Source organism: Amphiprion ocellaris, chromosome 9 (genome assembly GCF_022539595.1).
Source record: "Amphiprion ocellaris isolate individual 3 ecotype Okinawa chromosome 9, ASM2253959v1, whole genome shotgun sequence".
NCBI lineage: Eukaryota > Metazoa > Chordata > Actinopteri > Pomacentridae > Amphiprion > Amphiprion ocellaris.
In genome coordinates, this window is record NC_072774.1 from 32,363,010 (window position 1) to 32,384,567 (window position 21,558).

Here is a 21,558-nt window from a genome sequence, read left to right on the forward strand (position 1 = left end):
TAATGTAAACCTCCCGACGGTAAATACAGTGAGTAAAGCTGGCTCCACTTCGACCGGCCACAACAGTAAAATGCAGCTTACGCTTCGGTGTATCAGTGACAACAATCTGACAATATTACTGAAGCAGTGACTCCCAAATGGTCATATCTTTGTTTGTTAATTTTGCTCTGGAATCACATTTAGCTTATATAACTGTTGCATTTTATGTAAGCAGCATTTCAATTGCTTTTATTTGTGTTTCTCCTACTGCACTAGGAATGAGTATGTAATTAACTTTAATATTCATATTTGTAAATGTGCAAGTCATGTTGGTTTGTAATGTCACCAGTATTTTACTAAGATGGCCATTAGATACACGTCTGCAATCTAACATGCCCTGCATTAAATCCTGCGTGTGAATCTCTGTGTATAATGTTCTAATCAACATCAGAATCGTTATAACGCCTCTCAGTATGATGCAGCCCAAAAAAATAAATGACCATAGCATTGAATCAAATTTATGTCACAGTGACTTATTTACAAAGTATTTATTTCAGGGCTAATTCTGTTTGATCACCTTAGTTTGTGTAGGCAGATCAGAATTTCAACTCTGCATCAGTGCTGGTGGGAGCAAAGCGTGTCCTCACATTTATTTACCAGAGTAGTTTGTGAAACAAGCTGGGTCAGTAGCAATCCTTATTTCCATTTTCCTCACACTGGCATCTCTAATAATGTTACACGGAGGCATGGAGGGAGCAAGTGATTGAATCAGAAACTAAACAATGTTGGATCTGCTGCTTTTACATATTTTACATAGAAATAAAACAGACTGGTTTGTGTGGACCCTGATGAGTGTCATCTGTAGAGGACTGCAGTGAGGGGGGTGAAAAAATAAACAGATTCTCATTGGATGGCTAAATATTTGAACTTCTTTCTTTACCCCCAGTTGGGTGAAGGCGACTACTTATTAAAAAAATTTGAAAGTATGTCTCGCTCCAACAGAACAGCAGGGTTTGTTTTTCCCAGCAAGACAAACATCTTTTGGCGCAACAGCAATAATAATCATGTCAGCTTGTGAAGACAGCAGAGAGAGCTGAGGTTTGATTTCTCGCCTAAACACAAATTAGTGTAGACTTTTTTCCCCCCACAGTTCCCTTCCTTTCGCTCTGGTGAGATTCAGCTTTACAAATTTGTTTCAGGGGGCATGGAGCAATAATTCAGTGAATGTTCAACTTTATTACATCAGGTGCTTAAAATAGGACAGTGCAGTACTAAAAATGAAATGTTTGACTGTAAATTTTGAAGAGTAAACAGTTTCAGAGTGAAGAACTGCTCACGACTTCTCATTTCTTGTTTCCGCCTCTTCTTATCCCACCGGTTCATTTCCTTCAAGAGTCATGATAAGCTGTCACTCTTGATTTGTTTTAATGAATCAGTGCACATCTACAGATTGTAAACCACTGACTGTATAAAAAGATGGACAAACCCTCCATGATATCTCCCATAGAAGAGGAGGAGCTTCAGTGTGATGACTGTGATCATCACCAACTTGGCAGTGTCTGACTCTGCCAGACTAGCAGCTACTGAGCAAAAATTAGCAAAGAGGTCGGTTGTGAATGGAGCTGAGGTGGGCCATGCAAACCTCTCTAGGCCATAGACTTTCCTATGGTGGCACCCACCTGTCACTCAGAGTGTCCATGCATTGGATCATGATTAAGCTTTAATACAATTTAAACAACTCAGTTATGTAAGTATTATCTCTCTATGCAGTTGTCATGAACATGGAAATTAGCTTTTGAGTGCCAACACTGTCTTTTGTACCAGGCTGTATACATTTAAAGCTGGGCATTTTAACATCTGGTCTCTGGGGATTGATTTGTCTGTAAAGCCAGCCTCAAGTGGCCACAGTAAATACAGCATATAGACACATATTGTTAGACAGACACAACTGATCCTGCTGATGAAAGGCTCTCTGATCTCACATAGCAACAAAGTGTACATTTCACAGCTTGGGCTTTTCTAGTTTGTAATAAGCTTGTGCAGCCTGTTCAGAAAAACCAACCCTTTTATTTCATTGACTGTGCAGCGGCAATATTCGACCAGCAGAACTTGTTTGGAGGCTTTTGTTATTGAAGCTTGGTTTCAGTGCGTCTGACCCCTGAGGGCTTGTTTGAAACGGTTTTCAGGTTTAGTCAGTGTGTTCACAGCAAGCCTGTTGTCTGGTTGTGCTGCTGACTCCCAAGTGTGTAAATTGTTTGAACTCTGAAGCTTAATCGCTCTTAGACTGTCAGTCATGATTTAGGCTCAGAAAGCATTTTGTTCTTGTGTTCTGCGTCAAGGACTTTCTAAGTTTGTGTTTGCAGTTGTCCTGGAATCACTATGTCTTTTATATGTACCGTCTCTCTCATCCTCAATAAGACTATTTAATTTATTTTCATTGTAAATAACAGATTTGCCAAATCCCTAGGAATTAAAAGCAGGATATCTACCACAGACAATGACATATTATCACAACTTTAAACAAAAACTAATCCCACAGTCTGGCTGGTAGCCTCCATTTTAAGTATTATGTATGTTATACATGCATTTGATTTAGTGCTTCCATGTGTTTGAGCACTTGTTTGTGTTTCACATCTACAGAGTGACATTTTTGCAGAGGCGGTCATTCACTGAAGGAGTTGGGGATATTGTATATTTCTGTTATTGCAAACAAAAGCCAAGAAGTCATACCTCTGTAAATGCTGTCAGGCATCACTACCTCGCCTCTTGCCTCAAGCCCATTAGTTCTGCTGAAGACACCTAAAAATGTCGCAAATATACAGTTTAATTAGACAAAATTATTTCAGAAAATGTAGCTTTCAGAAAATGTTACTCAGACATGAGGAAACTGTGTTTATATGGGAACTGTTGTCAGCTGTGATTGTAGTGCTGTAATGAATATTTCTGGCAGCAGGATGTTGTATGTGGGATTGAGTCAGAATGAACTGCAGTGTGTGTGTTTTCATTGCAATGAAGAAACATGTCAGCCAGCGCAACAGTAACACACTGATGCTGCTCAGAGGAACAAGATATATCCAGCTTTGGACGCATTCACAACACTTGTTAGTAGGATTCTTTCATTGTTCTTTTTTTTCTGAGAGAATTGTTGCCAGGTAAAATATAGAATAACACCAGCCAGTGTGTTATAGTATGTTGCAGATTTCAGTCGGGTGAAGTTCTGATTAGCCTCATCCAAAGATTAGAATTAATATAGCCAGTTGACTGTAGTGGCATATAATCGTACTAGTAGTTTGTCTGTAACTGATCTTAACCAATTGATTTCTTCCTGTAGCCTACAGCACTTTCTACATCATCGGACTGGTCCTGTCCATGCAGATCCCCTTTGTGGGCTTCCAGCCAATCAGGACCAGTGAACACATGGCTGCAGCAGGTCAGTGAGCAGTCACCTAGGGTAAGAGTGGAAAATAGATTTCAAAGCCTGTAGTACTTGTTTCCTGCAGGTCTAGGCAGTAAATTTCATCTTATGCACATTCAGTGCAAGACGTTCCTCCTTACATTTAAAACAGCACTCGGCTCAACTCGCATACTCCAATGGAATGCATCAGTACAGCACTTTAAAATTCCAGTCATTATCACGTCACCGTCTTTGTGTCAGCCCTCCAGCCAGAATGTGTCCAGATGATGAGTTAATCTCGGAGCATTCACCTGAGACCGTTTTTGTACAAAGACTGTGCCCATAGAAACTTGACTGTGCCACTATAACATGCAGTCCAATGAGAGTACAGTGGCAATAAAGACTAATGCTATAAATTATTCAGACCCATACAATATTGAAACACTCAAGTGCAGATAAAGTGGATGGGGTAAGTCCAATTATTGCTTATTGCTTTTTTCCATGAAAAGAATTGTTATACATTTAAATAGCATATAGGCTATAAAAATACAATATTGATACTGCTCCTATCATTGATTTACTGTAAGTTAGAACTGCAACTTAAGACAAAAACATGAACACTACAACATGTAATTATCTGCACTTTTTTCATTTTGTCTGGCACAACAAATTCTTGGTTTGTTCCCTCCTTGTGGAAATTTAAGCAGGGATTGACTGTATCTATTGGACATGTGTGTATCTCAGATCTTAACCCCAGTCCACCATTCCACTGGTGGTGCATGTTTCTGCAGGCGTGTTTGTACTGCTTCAGGTCTACGCCTTCTTGCAGTACCTGAAGGACAGACTGACCAGGCAGGAGTTCCAGACTCTTTTCTTCTTGGGAGTGTCTCTGGCTGCTGGAGTGGTTTTTCTCTCCGTCATCTATCTGACATACACAGGTTGGTTGTTTATTAGTTACCAGGTCAAAAACTGAAATTTTCTTTAAATGCCTCCTCTGATAAACATCAAGTTTTTAATCTTGTCTCCATGTCCTAATGTTGTTTGTTATGTGTCAGAGGACATATCATGAGCAAAATATGTCTGAAGCTGAGCATTTCCGTCCTTGAAGCAAAGTATCAGTAATTGTCCCAAAACATGGATTCAAACAGCTGGAGTTTCTTTTAACAAACCGGAGGAACCAGTCCTGCCAACTTATGGCTGTCCATGTCAGAGGACAAGGGGAAAAGAGATGTGCTCTGTTTTTAGTTGCAAAAGGAGACATTGTGTGCCTTTATCTAACATTAGCAACACATTGTTAGCTGTTTGATAATGTAGAGAAATTGAATGACCATGTTATCTAGCACAGTTACTAAAGATGGGTACATTCTTGAGTTAATAAGAAAACAGCCGAAGTACTTCCTCGACCATTTTCAACCCCATCGTTCAGTTACAGAAAGAGTAAAAGTTTCAGCAGGACAGTTTGTCTGAGGCCCACAAAGTCTGGCCTGTTCTGTTAATAAAACTCTGTGTGTCTGCTACTAGCAAACATAACATACCTGGGTTAACGAGGGATGAATTACAAGCTAAGCAGTCAAACTGTATTTCTCAGCCTGTATGTGTGTACAACTTTTACCACATCTTTCAAAGGCTTACTCATGTTTCCCTCCTTGCATGTACTTGTTACACTTGTGGCAACGGGCATTGTCTGCATCTGGACTTTCTTTTGGATTTGGAGAACAGAAATGCATCATAGATGAATGTCTCGTGGTGGTGAAGTAGAATGTGCAAGATAACGCTCTTCTTAATTTCTTAAGTACTAATATCAGAACTATTAATGTCGGAGCTTATTCATCCTCCAGTATTTAAAAATATAGCCCTGGGGTTCGTTTGGTACTGAGGCTTGATAGTCATTCCTGATCGTTACGTTACTAACGTTAGAAAGAGCAATACTCTGCATCAGCTTGTAGTCAACTCTGTACAATATGCTCTTAAACTTCTGCAGAATTGGTTTCTGAATTTGAACAATTATGGCTGAATTACTCTAATTGTTCAACTTGCCATTGTGTAGCATAGCGAAGTTTTACAGTGTCTGAACAAAGTCAGAGGTCAGCAGACAGCTTGAGCTGCAGGTAAATGGCGACCAGGTTAGCGGCGATGGCGACTAGTTTGCATTTGCATAGAAATGTTCATCCTAAAGTACGGAGGGTGGAGAGTTGTATTCATATTCAAGCATGACGGGATTGTTTTCGTTGATATAAACTTCTAAATATGAAATTTTGATGAACAGAGATGGGTTTTAAGGGTGTAATCAAGGAGGAATGTTATTTTTTGGCATTTTTGGCCTTTATTTGACATTACTCTGTTGAGACAGGAAATTTAAGGAGAGAAACCAGTGAAATTACAGACATTTAAGTAAGGTCCATTTGACTGGGATTCAAACTAGCAACTATGCTACTAACAGCATTTTAGCAAATCTGGTATGTGAGCTAACTATGTAGCGATCAGGTTGCCTGAAACCCTGAAAATTAGGTGTCTACGTTTTTGCTTCCTTTGTGTAATAACTTGGTTACCTGTTTAGTGATTTTCATATAATGCTGGATATGTATACAACTCCATTCCTCTGCACACAGGCTGTGGGACTAGATAACCTGTTCCACATTTGTACATTATATAACATCTCCAAAGAGTCATAGGAAGTTCTCAAAGAAAGGTGCATCAGAGTTAGAAAAAGGATTTTCATGATTGGTATTAGGAAGTAATGTCCTGCTACACAGTACATCGCTATTATGAAAAATTGGTACATGAAGAGAATAACAGTGGAAAGACTGAGCAAAGGTTGTTGTGATAGCAATTTTTATGATGGAGCCTTTACTCTGTCAGAGATAATAGGTCTGCTTTGTACGGATGAGCAGTAATCAGTAATGGAGTGAATAGGCAGGTCAGTCAGCTAAAATGAATTGTGGAACACAGGTGAGGTTTTCATAATGATTTTGTTTTGACATCACTAGTTAGAAATATCATCTTACCAATTTTATTAAGCCTTCACTTTCTTTAGCAGTAGAAAGTACTTTTAAAGTGCATTGTGCTACACAAGGATGTTATTTAACTGACACTCTCTGACATGAATGGGAGGGAAGAACAAAACAGTAGAAACACCATAGTCTCCAAAAATGTGTTCAGTTCCATCAGCAAAACAGACAAAAACTTAACACTATAACCTTCAAGAAGGAAAGGTGTATTTATTTATCGTTGCATGTAAATGCATTAGTTTTAGTCAGGGGTACCTAATAGTGTTGGTGTATTGTTACATGCCAGACGTTTTTGTGTACAATCAATGCGTTACTTTTGAGATCTGAAGTACATTTATGTGCTTGTTTTGTTGTAGGCTTTTAAATGCAGCCTTTTGATGAGCACTAGAGGATTGTTTTATTCTTGTATTGGTGCTTTGACCTATGTAAAGAATCTGAATACTTCTTTCACATCAGATGTTTCCATATTTGTCTTGTTGTCAGTCAACTTGAAAGAAAAAATTAAATCAACATTGTGTATGTCTGCCAAGTCTTAAAGGAGAGTTCAGAATCTTTGGTCTGTCTGTGACTGAGTTGCATTGATGTTAATATGCATGTTACTATCACAACAAAAATGAGGCTTTGACAAGAAAGAAGGCGATAGGGCTCAACAATATGCAAAAAAACAAAACAAACACATTTTAACTCAGAAACGTTCATCATGTCTTCTTGTTAATACATTAGTTTTGAGTTCTTTTGTTCAGACATAAGGTGAATAGATAGATGTTAATTACCTTCTTGACAGTTTCGGTGAAAGCTCTCACCTTCATTAGAAGCGTCGCACTGACAGCGTGTGAAGTGCCAGCAGGCAGATTTTCGCCGAAACTGTCAAGAAGGTAATCAACACCTATCCGTTCACCTTATGTCTGAACAAAAAAACTCAAAAGTAATGTAAAAACATTTTAACATAAAATGATAAAGACATGAAGTCATAATAAAGAACAGGCATGTTCCCCTGTGTACCGATGATTTGTAGGCCAGCACAGTGCTTCTTTTATAATGGTATGTTATGACAAATTTGAGCTACAATTCTTTGCTCAAAAATTGCAGCCCTTTCAATTTGATTAGATAAAGCCTTAATATTGTTGGATCTCCACATTAGAAGTGAAGTTTAAATACTCTGATGAATATGATCCCAGTAATTAGAACCATAATCTAAGGCCATTTAGCTGCTACATGTAAAGCACAAGGTGGTTATGATTAGAATCAGCTCATCTCTTATCTACATATGAACAGGCCACCTGCTGGCTCTCTAACAGCTGTGATTAGCTTCTGTGTTCTCTCTTATCATTTCACTGCACATATCAGAGAATAATTATATGATTGATAAATGCATGAGGAATGTTGCAAACCAGTTACTTGTTCCACCGAGGCATGACAGAAACGCAGATCACCAACAGTCCTCATGGTGTGTGTGTGTGTGTGCACGTTGGTCAATTTCTGTGTGTTGTTTGACTGCGTTTGTGAGTGCATTCTAAGTCCATGTGGTTTATGTGTGTGTTTCACCTTCAGGGTACATTGCTCCTTGGAGTGGGCGCTTCTACTCCCTCTGGGATACTGGGTAAGTCATCACAATTCGTGTGTTTTACTTTTGCACTGGATTAAAACCACAGTACTGATAATTAATTAGGTTTTAATGTGTACAGTAGCACGTTCACCTGTAAAACTGATGGCAATAAAACGTGGTGGGGTAGGAGGTACATTAACTTTTATTGAAGATTTATTTCACCTTGTCCACGAGTTGATTTACTATGAAGTTTTAATTTATTCAGCTTTAGTCCATCTCAGAGCTGTGCTCAATAATAGATCAAAGGGATAATGATTGTTTCTCATGCAGAGGGGTGAAGGTTGTTACCTGGTTTTACTTTTCATTTTAGTTTTCTAAGCAAACATCTCACATTTTAGTCAGGTGTGGCAGACAAATCAAATGCAAAGAAGTACCGTAAGTTTACCCTCACTTCTCTCTACTGCCAAAATGTTTTTTCTGGTCATCAGCAAGTCAGTCATCCTGTCACTCTGCCTCATCATAAAATCCCAAACAGATAATGTTCCACCTCTCCTCTCCCAGATCCTGGCTTACAGAGAATTGCCAGACTGCAGCATCAGCCTTAAAACTGTGCTTATGTGCACATATGTCTGCGCTTGTGCACATGCCTGAGTATTTTTCTTTTTTGGAAAGAAGGTCTATTCTGCTGCAGTGCTGTAAAATAATGGGGTCATCCTCGGACCCAAGATAACTGACATCAGCCAAACTTGATTTTCTCAGAATCACTATCAACACGATAAGTTAGCTTTAGATTGAGTCATGTGAAAGGATGAAGCCTTTGACGACAGTAATGTAGATATTGTAATAACTATGCTTGGCAAATCTGCCTCAACAAATACCAAGAAGGAACAATCTGTTGTTTCGTTGTTAAACTGGGAATCCAGATGTAGAGGCTTTTGCATGGTGAGTTGGTGCAGCAATGGCAAGACGTAAATTTGTAATTACTAGTGCTAATCAAAATTTAAAGATGGTTGATATAACCACCCTTAATGTTATTGTTTGTGGCTCATGCTTCATGCTTCAAGCACAAAGCAGCAATGGGCATGAGCAAACAGAGGTGTGACATCAATGCTTCCCAAACTCTAAAAGTTTCCAAGAATCTGCACTTTGGAATAATTATGAAACATGGAAGTGACCTAAACGTGTGTAAATGGCCCAAACATAAAGGAAAATATATAATTGGAAAATATTATTAGTGTACACAAGCTCTAAATGCATTGTTTTGTTTGACACTAGTAATATATTCACAATTTAATAACACCATCTTTTTCTTCCACCCTTTTCTCTCTCCTCAATGTTATCCACAGCTATGCTAAGATCCACATTCCCATCATAGCATCGGTATCTGAGCACCAGCCCACCACATGGGTGTCCTTCTTCTTTGACCTTCACATCCTCGTCTGTACTTTCCCAGCAGGCCTTTGGTTCTGCATTAAGAACATCAATGATGAGCGTGTGTTTGGTAAGCATGGATTACTCATGTTGTCTGAAAATTAGAACATGCTTAGTGGTCATGACATTTGCAACCCAGTATTTAAAAGATTAGTTACCAAGGAAGAATTAGTTTGTCTGTTGGGGGAGCCAATTAATTCCTTAATGGATCTTTCATTCTCCATCAGATCTGTTGCTTTTTCACACTCTGTAGGCATCTACACTGAAATGTAGCTGATAGTGTCCCAAGCACATCCTAACACACTGACACAACTGTTAACAAAGTGCATCAGAGTAATTTGTTAGGAAACCTGCAACAAAGTACTCTGAGATGAATATGCACTGATATCACTAGGTGAGCATATTAAGTGCTTCTTTTGTTTAAATAGGCTTATCTAATGTTGATCACATCAAAATAACAGGTTGTGTTATTTATCTGATAATGATTTTTGCCTTCTGCTAATGTTAAGTGCATACTCGCTTATATGGCTTCTGCAGCTGCTGCCAAGTCCCACTGAGAAGCAACTGCTACTTTTTTCAGTAGTGACAGATTCTGATTTAATTAAATTCTAGCAAGTCTCATAACTACTGGCCAATAATAAAAAATAAGGATTTCACCATTACAATAATAATGGCTTTTATATAGTCGTCGCTCAGGTGGAATTTGGGCTCCAAATCACATTCATGTCTTTGACAATCACTAGTTGAACAATTGTTAGTGTTTTACTTTCAAAAGCTCAGTAAAACATGATGAGAGATGTTGTTTTAAGGTGGAAAATCTAATTTTGGTACTGTACATACAGGTAAGCATCAAAGTCAGTACTTTGAAAATAAAACGAACATTTTAACTCTGCCACCCCTCATATGACTGGAGTTATTCTAAGAGCAGGACAATCTACCCAAAGACTGAGATAACTGATGAAACTATAGCTAATTTGTAATTTCCTGCCTTGCAGCTTACCTGTAAAAAAAGATAAGGAAAATAACAGCTATCCTCCTGTCAGACTGCTTGTTTTATTTCTGTGAACTATTTTCAAACGATGACAGTAATCTAAAAAGCCTGACTTTAATTTGGTCATGAAAAGGCTTCATAGTCTGGTTTTGAATTAAATGTTTTCTGACACTGAATGCAACCAATCTGTCAGTCTGTATTCAGTGAGACTTACAAGAGGCTCCTAAGCGCTATTTAATTATAATATAAGAAAAATAAGAATAACATATTTGGTATAGCACTTTTCATTTGGCTTTCCATAGTAAAAAGACCGCAAGAAGAACAAAATACAAATGTATGCAAAGATAAATCTCCTGTTGTGTAATGGTTAGACTTTTGCATTTTATTTCATCTCAAATACAGTTGTCTTCATATTCATATATTTATAATTGAGTTATTTCTTTTGCTGTGATATAAGTAACACGAGTATGTGACAGAGCATGGTGTTGGCACTGAAGTTAAATAATTTCATTCCCCGAGTCACTCCAGCTCTAGGAATATCACTGACAAAATACCATTATTTCATACCTGCTTGGAAAGTTTTTCTTTTTTCTGTCAGCAAGCGTGTAATTATTGTGATCTTAAACTTGAACTAGTGGTGGGAGTTTAGCTCTCATGCTTCTGCTACTTTTTCTCTCTCTGATTGTTTGTCTTGTTTCAGTCCTCAGGCATCTTATTCAGGGTGTCCCTCCTCTTGACACAATGTACCACACACTGTTAAGTAAAGCTGCAAAGTGATAAAAGTAACTGCAGGGAGAAAAAAAATCATTAGTGTAAAATTGGTGGCTCATTTTCACAGCCAGGACTCTACGTATCCACTGTCACTCCTGGAGCACTTTGGCACTGTGCACTATTACACTGTTCTGACTGATGCACTGGGGATTTAATGGATTGGTTTAACATCAAATGCCCCCACAGTCTTTTAAAAATGTCAGAATTCATCACATCAGTACAATTATTTTTCTGAAAAGTTTGCCAACACCACGCGCGACTTTATTTAATATTTATTATAGATTAGTACTTTGTATTACAACTCAGCCTTTTGAAGTTGTACAGGCTGCATGAATCTCATTTTTCTCATGTCAACTGTAATACAGTTTTTAATAGTTGTTGTTTATACTTAGCAAACAATGTTATGTTTTGCGAAGAACATATTTCATCCCACTCAGTTCTCTAATAATTAAATTTAAAGACCTTTTTCTATCAAAAATGCTAAAAACTAATGTCTCAAATGTCACCCTTGAAAAATTCAGCATCTATGCTGATCTATGTATTTTTTAAAAACACGATAGGTATAGGACTTTCAAAAAAAAAGTTCATGCACTGTATACCATAATGCAGTTCTCTAAAGCAACTTTTCCCCTCGACAGGAAACATTTAGGTGTGTATGAAGCTCAGTGTGTAGTGTAATAACAGTCCTAGCAGATGAGAGGAATGCAGTGCTGTGTCTCACATATGTGGGTCATATTCATTCATTCAGTCAGTGTCCAGTTGTCTGTAAAACACTAGTGTGTTGCTTGTCTCTGTCTGGTTATCCAGTTACCCTTATATGTCCTCTCCTTTGTTCTTTTACAGTTCTTCACTGCCTCATTATCCCATGTGTTGCATAGTTGATTTGGTTCATTGCACAATTCTGACACTTTAGTTGCCATCTATATACTTGTTTCTATGTTTCCAGTGAAGCTGTCGGAGTAGGTGCTTGAATGAAATGGTCTGGTTTAGGGCTGCACAATTCATTGAATATTAATCAACTGCATTGTTGGATGTTTTTAATGCTCTGCACAAAACTGTACGTAGAAAACAATCCATTTAGAAAAAATCACTTAGTTTTAGCTTGGGGTAAATCTGACACTAGATTACATTATTTCACTCTCTTCAAAATAACTTTTGGTCACACACCCATCTGAATTAGGGAAACTAGAGGTTTCTCTGTGCATAGTGTGTCTTGCTAGCATCTATCGTAACCTGCATGTGAGGTGTAGAGAGAAGATCTCTAGAGACTGATAAGTGGATGTTTAGCAAGGGATCCACTGCTCTGGATCTGGACTCCTGCTGATGTTGAGAGACTCAAAATGAGTATGATGATGATTCATGCGGCGACATGAACAAATAGAAGTGGTCTAATGCTAGAAACTGAGGGTTTCTAGCATCAGAAACCCTGATGCTGGGGGGGGGGGGCGTCACCCTGTAGAAGAAACGGTATCTTGCCAGTGCGAATCTCTTTATTTTAAGAAATTTCACCTTGACATGTCTTGTTTGTAGTTCATACAGTGTAGATAATAGCTGATTAAAAATAAAATGTTTTTGCTGACATGAAGGTTAATCTGTGTTTTCCAGCTTGTGAAAGGATACATGACAGAAACTGTTTAAGAGCTAGCTGCCAATATGAAGTCTAGTCACCTGCCTTCTCTTAGCCAGTCAAGTCCTCTTTCTGTCTGCCCTCTATTCTGTGCACTACTTTCTTGTTTACTTGCTTTTGCTGCTCCTCTCTCTTGACAGCTCTCTTCTTGCTCTCTACCTGTTGCCTTCTTGTCGCTTCATACAGACTCTTTGATCTCATTTTGGCTGAAAAACACTTGCCCATTTGAGTTTGTGTTTATGTGCTGTTCTTGTCTTTGTGCTGTTCATTTGTTTTTCTTTTGATCCTGTCTCCACCTGCCAGTGAAATATAACTTATAATTAATACAGTAAAAAGAAATGCGTGATTCTTAGGTCACTGTCAAACAACAGATGCATTGCCCCGTAATATGAATTGACAGCACTAAATTGAAGTAAATTGGCTGAATTAATTATATGTAAAACTGAAATGAAACTCATCAAGCTTAGATTGTAACCTCCTCGTCACCTCTGAACTCCTCTCTCTCTCCCACTGCTTTCCTGCCACCAGTGGCCTTGTATGCGATCAGCGCTGTGTATTTTGCCGGTGTGATGGTGCGGTTGATGCTGACCCTGACTCCAGTGGTGTGCATGCTGTCAGCCGTGGCCTTCTCCAGTGTCTTTGAACACTACCTGGGTGACGACATGAAGAGGCAGAGCCCGCCTACAGAAGACAGCAGCGACGAGGATGACAGGAAAAACGCAGGGAACCTCTACGACAAGGTCAGGGGTCGTCAGAGAGTAGAGATTGTTTATGTGTGTGGAATGTGTCGCCATCTGCACTGCTGATCAGTCATGTTGTTAGTGTATGTATGATTGTTGCAGAAGATGATGCATCACTGACCAAATGGAACAAGTAGTATTTGTGTATTTCATCTTGTTGTTTTTGGTTTGCCATCTGAAATTTTGCTGATTTAGTTCAGAGTTGCTGCCTTTATCAGCTTTATCCAAGCCTCGCCAGCTGCAGCAGTGAGCTTATTCAGGTGAAAAAACTCTAAAATCCACTGTGTACAATACCTAGTTCCAGACAAACACAATTATCGGCTTGAGGGTGAACTTAGAGGGTTCTTAGCAGAATAAGACGTTTTTCAAAGGAATTACTTTAGAGCTAAAAAGAGAGTGAGAATGGGCAGGAAACAAAGTTGTCTCAATACCTGCTGGATGTGTAAATAAGTAGTGTGACTCACCGGATGTAGGCTGTGTGTAGAAGCCTGCCATTGGCACCTTATTTTAGGTGGCTTTGTCCTTCCCTTCTGTGATCTGCATGAGTTTGGTGTATTATCTGTTTAAATGACAGTTTTCATCTCCCTGCATGTATACCATTTTGAATTAACTCTGAAGCCATTTCCTCTGCTTAGATTCAAATCAGTTGTGATTGATGTATAGAAATACAAATAAGCCAGGCTTTTCTTCACTCACTATAGCAGGATGTGCTGGCTAATTGAGACTAGCAAATAAGCAAAGGCTTGGTAAATTACAAGCTTCAACAACTTGTTTTACTGCCCTCCAGTGGCCAAAAAATATAGTAATGCTGCTTTAAGACCCAGTTCATGCTTTAGGGGTCAGCTGACCAACAAACACTTCTGTGCAATCATACTGCAGCTGAGGTACAGTCAGTGTGACTTTTTAGTCTTTACACGGTATAACAGCTAGTTACAAAACAGCTTCATGTCTAGAATTATATCTAACATGTGCCAAGTGTTATGGAACAGCCGGCAAAAACCTGGCTGTATCTGTTACCTCCTCCTCTTTCTCTTCTCCCTTTCAGGGGAAACAAATGGTACTGATGTCTGGTGTTTTTGTTATTCTTTTGCTGCTTTTCCAGTAAATCGATACAGTGGAATAATGCATTACAGTCCTGTCCCAAGTCTGCTGAAAAGCAGAATTAAATGTGACACTATAAAACAGCTCCAACAGTTAATTGTCCTCACGGAGAGAACTCTTAGACGATTAACAGTCCTCCAGTACATTAACAGCTCATTTTTACAGCATGCACGTCCTTTTGAAGTTTGAGTAACCTTTACAAGAGCTTCTCTCCTGCAGGCTGGGAAGGTGCGTAAACATGTATCAGAGCAGGAGAAGGCTGAGGAGGGCCTGGGCCCCAACATCAAGTCCATAGTCACCATGCTGATGTTGATGCTGCTCATGATGTTTGCCGTCCACTGTACCTGGGTCACCAGCAACGCCTACTCCAGCCCCAGTGTAGTCTTGGCCTCTTACAACCATGATGGGTGAGAATTTGGCTATAATTTACACTATAGTGGTTTGACATGACCAGTATGGTTGGAGGGAATATTTTCACTGTCTTTAAGTCCGACTATTTATTAAGAATTCACCTGAGGCATTGAGGGCCATACGAATGGAAATCTAGCAGGGTTGTCACCTCTGTGATGGGCACACTCACTGAATAACCAAATTGTTGTGTAGCCATGCAGATAGTTTTGATTTCTTCGGCCACATTTGAGATCTGGCTGAGACATTTCTGCCTTCACTCTAGTACAATGGAGTTTTGTTTGCAGTATTCAATTTCAGCAATGAAAAATGACATTTAAAATGGTAGCCTCTCTTTCTTTAATGGTGTTCCCAGCAATACACCGACTGTGTTGTCATCACTTTTCAGAGGAATTACTTTTAAATGAAGACAGAGTTTTTTTTTCAATACTGTAAGCTTGGGTGGATTAGAAGACACTGGTCCACTGGACACAGAGGTGTTCCTACCTACCACATGGTTTTACGTGTCTTTTCTTATAATTCTGTTAGTTGAAGCTTTTTTTTTTAATTACATTTTGTTCTTTCTGTAAATGAAAAGAGGCATTTTAAATCCTTTCTAAGCTCCCTGTCACCAGCAGATCCACACTGACACTCCTTTCTACAGATATCACAAAATACTCCAGCATTATACACTCAGCTGAAGAGACTGCCAACAAATGGAAACTGTCATGCAGCTTCTGTTTTCCGAAGCTAAGCTGTTCTGCTGTCAGACATATTTGAACACATCACACAGCTGCAGGTTTTACTGAGGGGTTGAGCTGTTTAGTAAAATCACATGACCAGACCTGGAATTATCAGCATGTCTCATCCACGCATCCTCGGCTGTCCTCAACAGCTCTCGTAACATCCTGGACGACTTCAGGGAGGCCTACTACTGGCTGAGGCAGAACACAGACGAGCATGCTAGAGTGATGTCGTGGTGGGACTACGGCTACCAGATAGCAGGCATGGCCAACAGAACCACGCTGGTCGACAACAACACATGGAACAACAGTCATATAGCACTGGTGAGTACTGCTCTGCTTTCACTGTTCACTGCATTTCTTTCATTTCGTTTCATGCAAACAGATTCTCTAAATGCAAACTTTAACCTTCTTTTACACATCAGTTTACTAGTCAGAGAGATTTCTACATTGTTCTATAATTTAATACATGAAAATGCAGTTATTCTCTCAGCCTTGTTTTCTTCTTTAAATGTGTTTCGTACCAATTTTCTTTGCTTCTGTACTTTGTGTTTGATAGTTTTACAGCTTGTAGTTAAGAGTGGTCAACCTTCATATGGAGCCCCAAGGGTTGATAGGTTGTCTTGGTGTATTACACCACCAAGTGGACATAGCATTGTATAGGTACACTGCACTATATACAGAAAAGCTAGCTTAGTTAGCCTAACACTAGAAGCACCCCACAGATTTAGTACTGCACTTCCATTAAGACGGATTTCTAAGAATGGCCCATATTAAAGCAACAAATAATCAAATATTTTAGAATATTTAAGTTATATTTTAGCATATGAGCCATTCACCAAAAACACTGCACCTACACTGAACTCAACTTGGCAGTGTGTCTTTGTTAGAACCTCCCTGTGTAATACAGATGTTTCTGACCTTCATGGCTCTTGTTTTAAAAGTGTTTGTGATCACTTCTCCTTCAGGGCAGAAAAAAGTCAAACACAGATGGAGAAAATAAACACTTTGCAGGTCAACGTTTGTCTTGTCCCATACCCATGTTGCTACCCACCTATCTTTGTAATTACTTGTTTACTACTTCCAGTATTTTCAAACTGCTGCGTGTTTGTGTTGCTACAGGTGGGAAAAGCCATGTCCTCCAATGAGACTGCAGCCTATGAAATCATGAGGTCACTGGATGTTGACTATGTCCTCATTATCTTTGGAGGCGTGATTGGCTACTCAGGCGATGACATCAACAAGTTCCTGTGGATGGTGCGCATCGCAGAGGGGGAGCACCCCAGGGACATCAGGGTGAGACACACACACACACACACACACACACACACACACACACACACACACACACACACACTCTCTCTCTCAGTATCTTAGTCTGTGTTGAGTAACTTGTATGAAGAGTAATAAAAAGTGTTTTTTCCCCACCTTCTGTCTCTGTCTCATCTTTCAATGCAGGAAAGTGACTACTTCACCCCCCAGGGAGAGTTCAGAGTGGACAAAGCAGGCTCCCCCACCCTGCTCAACTGCCTTATGTACAAAATGTCTTACTACCGCTTCGGAGAGATGCAGGTATGTCATCGTTATTAACTGTTTTGCAGATTGTATATCCCTTGTCCACTTGAAACTTACGGATATTTCAGTATTTATTAGATAATTGATAGAATCTTTCATTTTAACTGGCACTGTCTAATTGGAGGTAGTTTCAAAAAGGGATAACTTCACTTGTTTTCAATTCTGTTCAGTTGGATTTCCGGACGCCGCCGGGCTTTGACCGGACACGTAATGCTGAGATCGGCAACAAGGACATCAAGCTAAAGCACTTGGAGGAAGCCTTCACTTCAGAGCACTGGTTGGTCAGGATTTATAAGGTCAAAAAGCTGGAGAACAGGGACCGTGTTGAGCACAAGCAGCAAGGCACTGACACCACCAAGCAGAAGTACACCTCCAAAAAGGTAAGCTGGCATCCTCTTTATCCATGTCTGTGTGCAGTCTAATGCTGGCACTCTTACAGCGACTGCTATCATTTTGTTTGATGGAATCAGCTGTATAAAGGAGCATATGCGTCATGATGAGAATGGCTCAGAGGTTCTTTACATCAAACTGTGACATTAGTCAGCAGTTCCTACTTGTATGTGGATAAAATATTAGGTAAAACATGTTTTTCTTTATTAATTTTATTACCAACATGTGACTTTGTCCGTCTTTATCGTTTTTTGTCTTTTTATCATATTATTGTTCTGTTTTATTTCTTTTGTATTTTTAATTGAAAGATTTTATCTGCATTATTGCTGTCTTTAAATGTCTTATTTCCTGTTCCTGTACAGCACCAGTCAAAAGCTTAGACATTCATTCAAGAATTTTTCTACATTTGTACTCATTTCTAGATTGTCATAGAAAACTGAAGACTTCAGAACAGTGAAATAACACAATAAAATAAAACTGGCTATACTAGGGAACTCTTTTGTAATGGCTAAAAGTGCTTCTTTGTGATTACAACCTGTTATTTTATGCATGGCAAGAGTGTAAATTAGATTTGATGGGCAGTGTAGGGATGTAAACAAATACATAATTTAAATATGAACAGATAGTGTGCACTGAACTACATGGTGAGCATCTGAATTGCTCCAGGTATATTGTATTTGGTTGTAAAAGGTGCTGTTGAAGCCTGGCGCTTGGTGCAGCTTTACATTATATGTAATGGGTCACTGTCACTTTCAGTCAGAGGCTTTTTCACTTTCATTATAGATACTTCAACTTTACATAATGCGTGTCTGCAGCTTTTATATACACAACTCTCAGGTATTAAAGAAAACCATGCAGTAAGCGTTATTTCTGACTTACTTTCTACGATGTTTTTTCACAGTTTTTTTTTAAGACATTCATTAGACTTTGCTGACAGCTAAACTTCTACATACATCCTTGGACTGCTATTTAAAGTGTCATTTTTCCCTCCGTAGACAGCCAAGAGGAAGCGGGGATACATCAAGAACAAGCTGTCACTCAAGAAGGGCAAGAAACTGGCCAAGAAATCTTTATAGGAAGTCCACCACCAACGGAGGCAGACTGTGGATGGGAGGGAGGAAGAAAATCTTACACACAGAACTCTCAACAAAAACACGCAGCAGCAACAGTAAAACAAAAATCCACCAACCAAGATGATTAAGGAACACCGGAGCTTGTCCAGACCCCTGTCATCCCGACTGTGTTCACCTGGAGGCCCAGGCCAGAAATGTCATCATCACCCAGGAAACCACAGAATGTGCTGAACCCCAGCTGACCTTAGACCTCATCAGCGGGGTCAAGGAGAAGAGACGGAGGACAGGAGATGTCAGCAAGTCCAGGATCCTAACCCACGCCCGTTTAAACCTGAGGAACTGTGACCTTTGACTCGCTTTTCTTTTTGTACTTGAACGTAATGGGAGACGGAGAGCAAGAGAGATTAGCTGTCCTTCATCCAGGGACTCTGCTTAGGGTGGCTCTATGCATTGCATCATTCATACAGATAGAGAAAAGCCATCACTCTACCATGTCTCAAATTCAATACTAAAACCCTAAACCGGCTCCAGCTGAGCATTTTCTTGACAAACATTCACCTCGTTCTGCTGCACTGACGGGACACATTCTTTGAGGATAATTTGTGTTCATAGGATCTTGGCCCTTATTTTCATAATTTTTATCAGTTCTAACACTGTACTCACAGTGACATGGCTAAAAAGAAGTCCAACATGGACAGAAACATCTGATCAGACAAGTTACAAACAAACCTCCAGGTTCGACCAAAAAGACAAATTGAAGTGTACAGTCACAGCCCACTTTTTAATTAACTTCCATCATAGTTCACAGGCCACGTCGCTGCTTGATCTCTGACCTGCTGCACTTGACAAAATTACGCCATTTTTCTCACCGATTATTGTTACAGAGACTTGCTCTCTCTGTTTTAGGAATAATTAAAAGGATGTTGCAGAGGTTTAATAGAATGGTGACTCCAAGAAGCAACTGTTTAAAATAGAGTGGTAAAAACTGCAGCATCAGAGCGTGAGCTATCCTAACTTTTAGTCGCTAGTATGGAAACTATAAAAACACTGGAACCTACATTTCCCCTAATGCAGCTGGGTAGCTGATGGTAAAATCAGTGGCATACAGCTTTAAAGGGTTTTTTACAACTTGCCTGATCAGCTGACTGCTTATTTCTTGACTGCTTGATGACCAGAAAGATGGCCAGAACTATGAAAATAATCAGAATTATCCTTAAACCATTATCATCTGTAGTGTCCATACTTAACAGAGAGACGACCAGGGTTGAGTTTAACCATAACATATCTCTATAGGGAAGCCATGCCAAGAAATGAGGCCTACTTTTTATCAAAAATGAGTAATGAATGAATGAATGTGTTGTTCACACAGATGGAAACAATCCGTCTCAGTCTGTGAGCAGCACAGAAGTCCCACCAGTAACACTGTACCAAACAAACAGGACACCAAAGCAGTGCTGCAGGTTTCCTGCACAGCCTGAAGGTGAATTCCACTGAGTAAGATTGAGTGCACTGTCACAAATCATTTGGGAGTCACTCCCAGTTTAGAGTTAATACAGTCCATGTGCTCGCTTTTTGTTTTGTTGGCAGCTTACGCTAACAGGGGGTGCGTGTCACGTCTGTCATTGTGATCATTAAAAAGCCATTTGAAGTGTAGCGTTTATTTGGCCTAATTTGAAACCCTCTTCAGCTGCCAGTGCTGCTGAAAACAATGTGAAGGAAAATCAGCAGCACAAATACCCAGCTGTTAGTCCACACAACCTGCTGTCAGTGTGTCGTGTGTCTAAAGGTGTCCCCGAGGCCTGATTCCCTTTCATCTCCTGTCACATGTCCTACAGCACTATGTAGATACCAGAAGGCATCTCCCTGCACAGGTACAGTACCAGGATCAAACACCCTGCTCTCACTGCTCATCCCCCTATGAATTCACAAATACGTCCTCAGAGCTGTCAGCAGCAGCAGCAGCAGGAGTTTTTATGGTTTCAGAGGTTACAGCAGCATTACATTCTAGTGGCTCTTTTCAATTGGATGAATTGTCACTGGTTTGTGAGCCGTTTCTTCTGTGAACCAAACCATTTATCATTTAATCCGCCCAATTCCCTTTCTTTCAAACACTCTTGTGTGACCTGACTTTGATTCTGTTGTGAGGTTTATTCAGAACACCAATGTCAGAGACTCCAGGTGGAGAGGACAGAAAAGGCCTTAAAATAAAAAACGAAAAAGATCATATCGTCTCCAGAGCTGCACAGTCAGCGGGTGTATTTATTACAAGGACGATGGAGGCTGCAGTGATTAAAGCGAGCGCAGTGTCCTATCTGTAATGTAAGGATTTTATTTGGTTTTGATTTTCCAAGTCAAAGGTTCTTCCATCAATTGTAATGATCTGGATGCAGGTGTGAGAATGAAACATGCCTTTTTGAATAAAGAGGTTGAAATAACACTTGTGTTTTAATTTCTGGCAGATTTTCATAGCAAAGACAGCAGCCTCTCAGGGCGATCAGCCTGACATTGAGGAGTATGCTGAGGCGGTGACCAGCTAGATTGCAAAGTGTACAGAGGATGTCACTGTAATTCAGACCTTCACTGCACATGGCAACCATAAACCTTGACTCCTCTGCGTCAGGTCGAACTAAGATGCGGTGCTAATAGGACCTTCTGGGGTGGGGACGGTTTCAGACTTAAATCATTATTGGTCAAATCGTGGCAGGTACGACAAAAGCTGATTGGTTGATTCACAAGTCTTATTCCCAGCATGGCATCTAAACTGGTCACCACATAATCTTAAAGACTTAAAGAGACTTTATT

At 39.7% G+C, this 21,558-nt stretch overlaps 1 protein-coding gene across 1 annotated transcript in view; it reads left to right on the forward strand.

The window, feature by feature from the left end:
* The window catches only part of LOC111573751 (dolichyl-diphosphooligosaccharide--protein glycosyltransferase subunit STT3B-like), a 77,485-nt gene extending 56,294 nt beyond the window's left edge, over positions 1-21,191 (forward strand). The window contains exons 6-16 of the mRNA XM_023278050.3: positions 3,311-3,409; positions 4,165-4,311; positions 7,933-7,981; positions 9,274-9,428; positions 13,276-13,487; positions 14,808-14,995; positions 15,871-16,042; positions 16,841-17,014; positions 17,177-17,290; positions 17,464-17,673; positions 18,679-21,191. Of these exons, the coding sequence (XP_023133818.2) occupies positions 3,311-3,409; positions 4,165-4,311; positions 7,933-7,981; positions 9,274-9,428; positions 13,276-13,487; positions 14,808-14,995; positions 15,871-16,042; positions 16,841-17,014; positions 17,177-17,290; positions 17,464-17,673; positions 18,679-18,759 (1,601 nt within the window). The 3' untranslated portion in view covers positions 18,760-21,191. The remainder of the gene's footprint in view (positions 1-3,310; positions 3,410-4,164; positions 4,312-7,932; positions 7,982-9,273; positions 9,429-13,275; positions 13,488-14,807; positions 14,996-15,870; positions 16,043-16,840; positions 17,015-17,176; positions 17,291-17,463; positions 17,674-18,678) is intronic.
* Positions 21,192-21,558: the final 367 nt, after the last annotated feature.